At 35.9% G+C, this 2,476-nt stretch overlaps 1 protein-coding gene across 1 annotated transcript; it reads right to left on the bottom strand.

Moving 5' to 3' along the window:
• Window positions 1-945: 945 nt before the first annotated feature.
• Window positions 946-1,373, bottom strand: LOC109535833 (V-type proton ATPase catalytic subunit A; the record flags this gene model as incomplete). Its single annotated transcript, XM_019901845.2, is given in 1 exon segment — window positions 946-1,373. A coding segment is annotated over 1 exon segment (239 nt), but the record flags the coding sequence as incomplete, so codon positions are not given.
• Window positions 1,374-2,476: the final 1,103 nt, after the last annotated feature.

Below are 2,476 nucleotides of genomic sequence, written 5' to 3'. Positions count from 1 at the left end.
GTCTTACATAGGAACAAATTCACAGAGAATTTCATTAGAATATAACATTCGATATTTGAAAAAACATAATTTCTTAAAAAACTTTGACCATCAATATCAGAAGAATTAGACATTTCCTCTTAAGAAAAGTTAGATGAAATCGTCTTAGTCGACCCCTGTATAAGATATAAAATCGAAATAATTATTCTGTCTAATCTACCCCACTAACATTTGCAATTTTGACTACCATTAAAGAACTTTTGCACATATGAGTGCATTGCACATTGCATCATTGATTACTTGACGTTAATTCTTCGACAATTTCAAGTAGTAATTCCTTACCGGAATTACAAACAGGGGCATTTTGACTTTTTGTCGATGTCGGTATGCGATGCGGAAAATCAAAACGTCGTCTTGTCTAGAAAATAATTGGAATTTCAATTCAGTCCGCGTAACAGTTTTAGCAAAATGTAACGTTGGTTGTTTTACTAGACAATAAACGGAAAAATGTTCTCCTTTTAGCACAAGCCACACTATGTGGAGATTTTATAAAATGGGTAACATTGCATGCTCTTAAACTCGAAATTAGTAATTATTTTCAATGTTATTGAAATTAAATAGGATTTAACATGGAACAATTATGCGTTTATTGTTGTTTAAGAATGAACAATAAATTGCACTACTACACCTAACAAACTAAAATAAAATTATTGTTATTTTCCATTATACATTTATACAATTTTTAAAAACATGGTAAAACGATGTACAATATACAATGGCTCGTTTTAAAATAAAGCATGAATTGAAAACGATCTCGGGATAATACTGGAATAAAGTTAAAAAGTACTATTTTGCACAATAGTAAAGCAATGAAAAACAGTACTTAATAATAATTGGAATGAAGGGAATTTATAAAGAAATATTCTTAGCTTTACCCTCACCATGCTACTTTTGTTTAAAAATCTATGGATTTCTATATCTTTATTACTTAACTATTAACAACATAATTATTGTACAGTAACATCGGAAGAGTTAAGAAGAAAATCTTTGTGATTTACCTAAAACAGTTCAAATAGTACGTCCAACATTTAATATACAATTAAATCTAGATAGTGAGGATACTTTTATTTCTGAAAGGCCTTATGCTACAACAATTTAATCTTCCAAATTCCTGAAAGCCTGCTGAATGTCTTCATACAATTGGTCGAAATCGGCTTTGATTTTAGCCTCGCCGTCTTTCACGGGGTCTTTGAACTTCATACTGCTGAGCTGGTAAAGTATGTTGCTCATGGAGTCCCTAATGACGGACCAAGTAATCTTGTTTTCTGACTGTGCTGTAATTTCTACTGCATGTCTTGCCATGTCGTATAGTCCAATCATGTTCTTGAGCATACCTGATTTATTAGAACAGATTTCATTATTAATCTATGAACAATACATTTGGCTAATAAAAATTACTTATTTTGTGAAAATTGTATTCCTTGAATTGTGAAAAATATTCGACCAACCAAAATCCAGTCAACGATAAAAAATACCACTTAGAAAAGAAGGAATGTCAGAAATTCTCATTTATCGAATTCTCAAGGTCTACAATTGTATCATCATTGATTAGCAGGCGCTAAACATCACCGAACAATGGTGTAACACGGAAGGGATGAACATTAGCGCATCCAAGACATATATTATCGCTTCCACAAGGAAGAGAGATCTTAGAGCCCTAAGACAAATGTCTATATATGGGAACAAAATACACATGTCTGACACTGTTAAATATCTTGGGGTAACCCTGGATAAGAAGCTGTTGTTTAAAGAACATGTGGAACAGAAAACAAACAAGGCGATCAGGGTTTTATCGACCTGTATACGCAAGTTTGAGAAAAATATGGGGAATTTCACCGAAGATGGTGTACTGGACGTACGTCACCATTGCGAAACCCATAATCACATATTCCGCCGTCATATGGTGGCATAGAACCAAAATCAGCACATATCGACAGTTCCTGAACAAAGTTCAGAGGCTGGCGTGTCTGGGAAGAACTGGAGCAATGTCAACGACGCCGACGGCCGCAATGGAGACACTCCTGGGGCTAGAGCCGTTACATTTATCCATTGAAGCTGAGGCCCTCCTAAGAAGCGCTTCCCGTATGGCTGACGAGGTCCACAGGAAAGTGACGGAATTGGAACACAGTGCGATCTTCAGAAAGTTGAAAGTCGAACCCATGGGATCAAAATGATCGAATCAAAACTATAAGCATCTCGGTACCTTTTAGAACATATGTTCTAAACGAGGGGCGAGATGGTGGAGAGACTCCATCATCCATCACAGGGGACTCCGTATGGTACACGAAAGGCATAAAAACAGCGTCAAGCACAGGCGCTGGTATAATCGAAAGAGGAAGAACTGGGAAAAGCAATTTCCAAGCAAACATCCTAGCAATAACAAATTGCGCCCGAACAATGAAGGAAAGAGCCTACACACGTAACCACATTACCATCG

This window comes from Dendroctonus ponderosae, unplaced genomic scaffold, assembly GCF_020466585.1.
Source record: "Dendroctonus ponderosae isolate FM_Combo_2020 unplaced genomic scaffold, Dpon_F_20191213v2 Dpon_F_20191213_1, whole genome shotgun sequence".
In the NCBI taxonomy this organism is placed as follows: Eukaryota; Metazoa; Arthropoda; class Insecta; order Coleoptera; family Curculionidae; genus Dendroctonus; species Dendroctonus ponderosae.
Note: the sequence above shows the minus strand (reverse complement) of the source record. Positions and strands in the feature narration are given on the sequence as shown.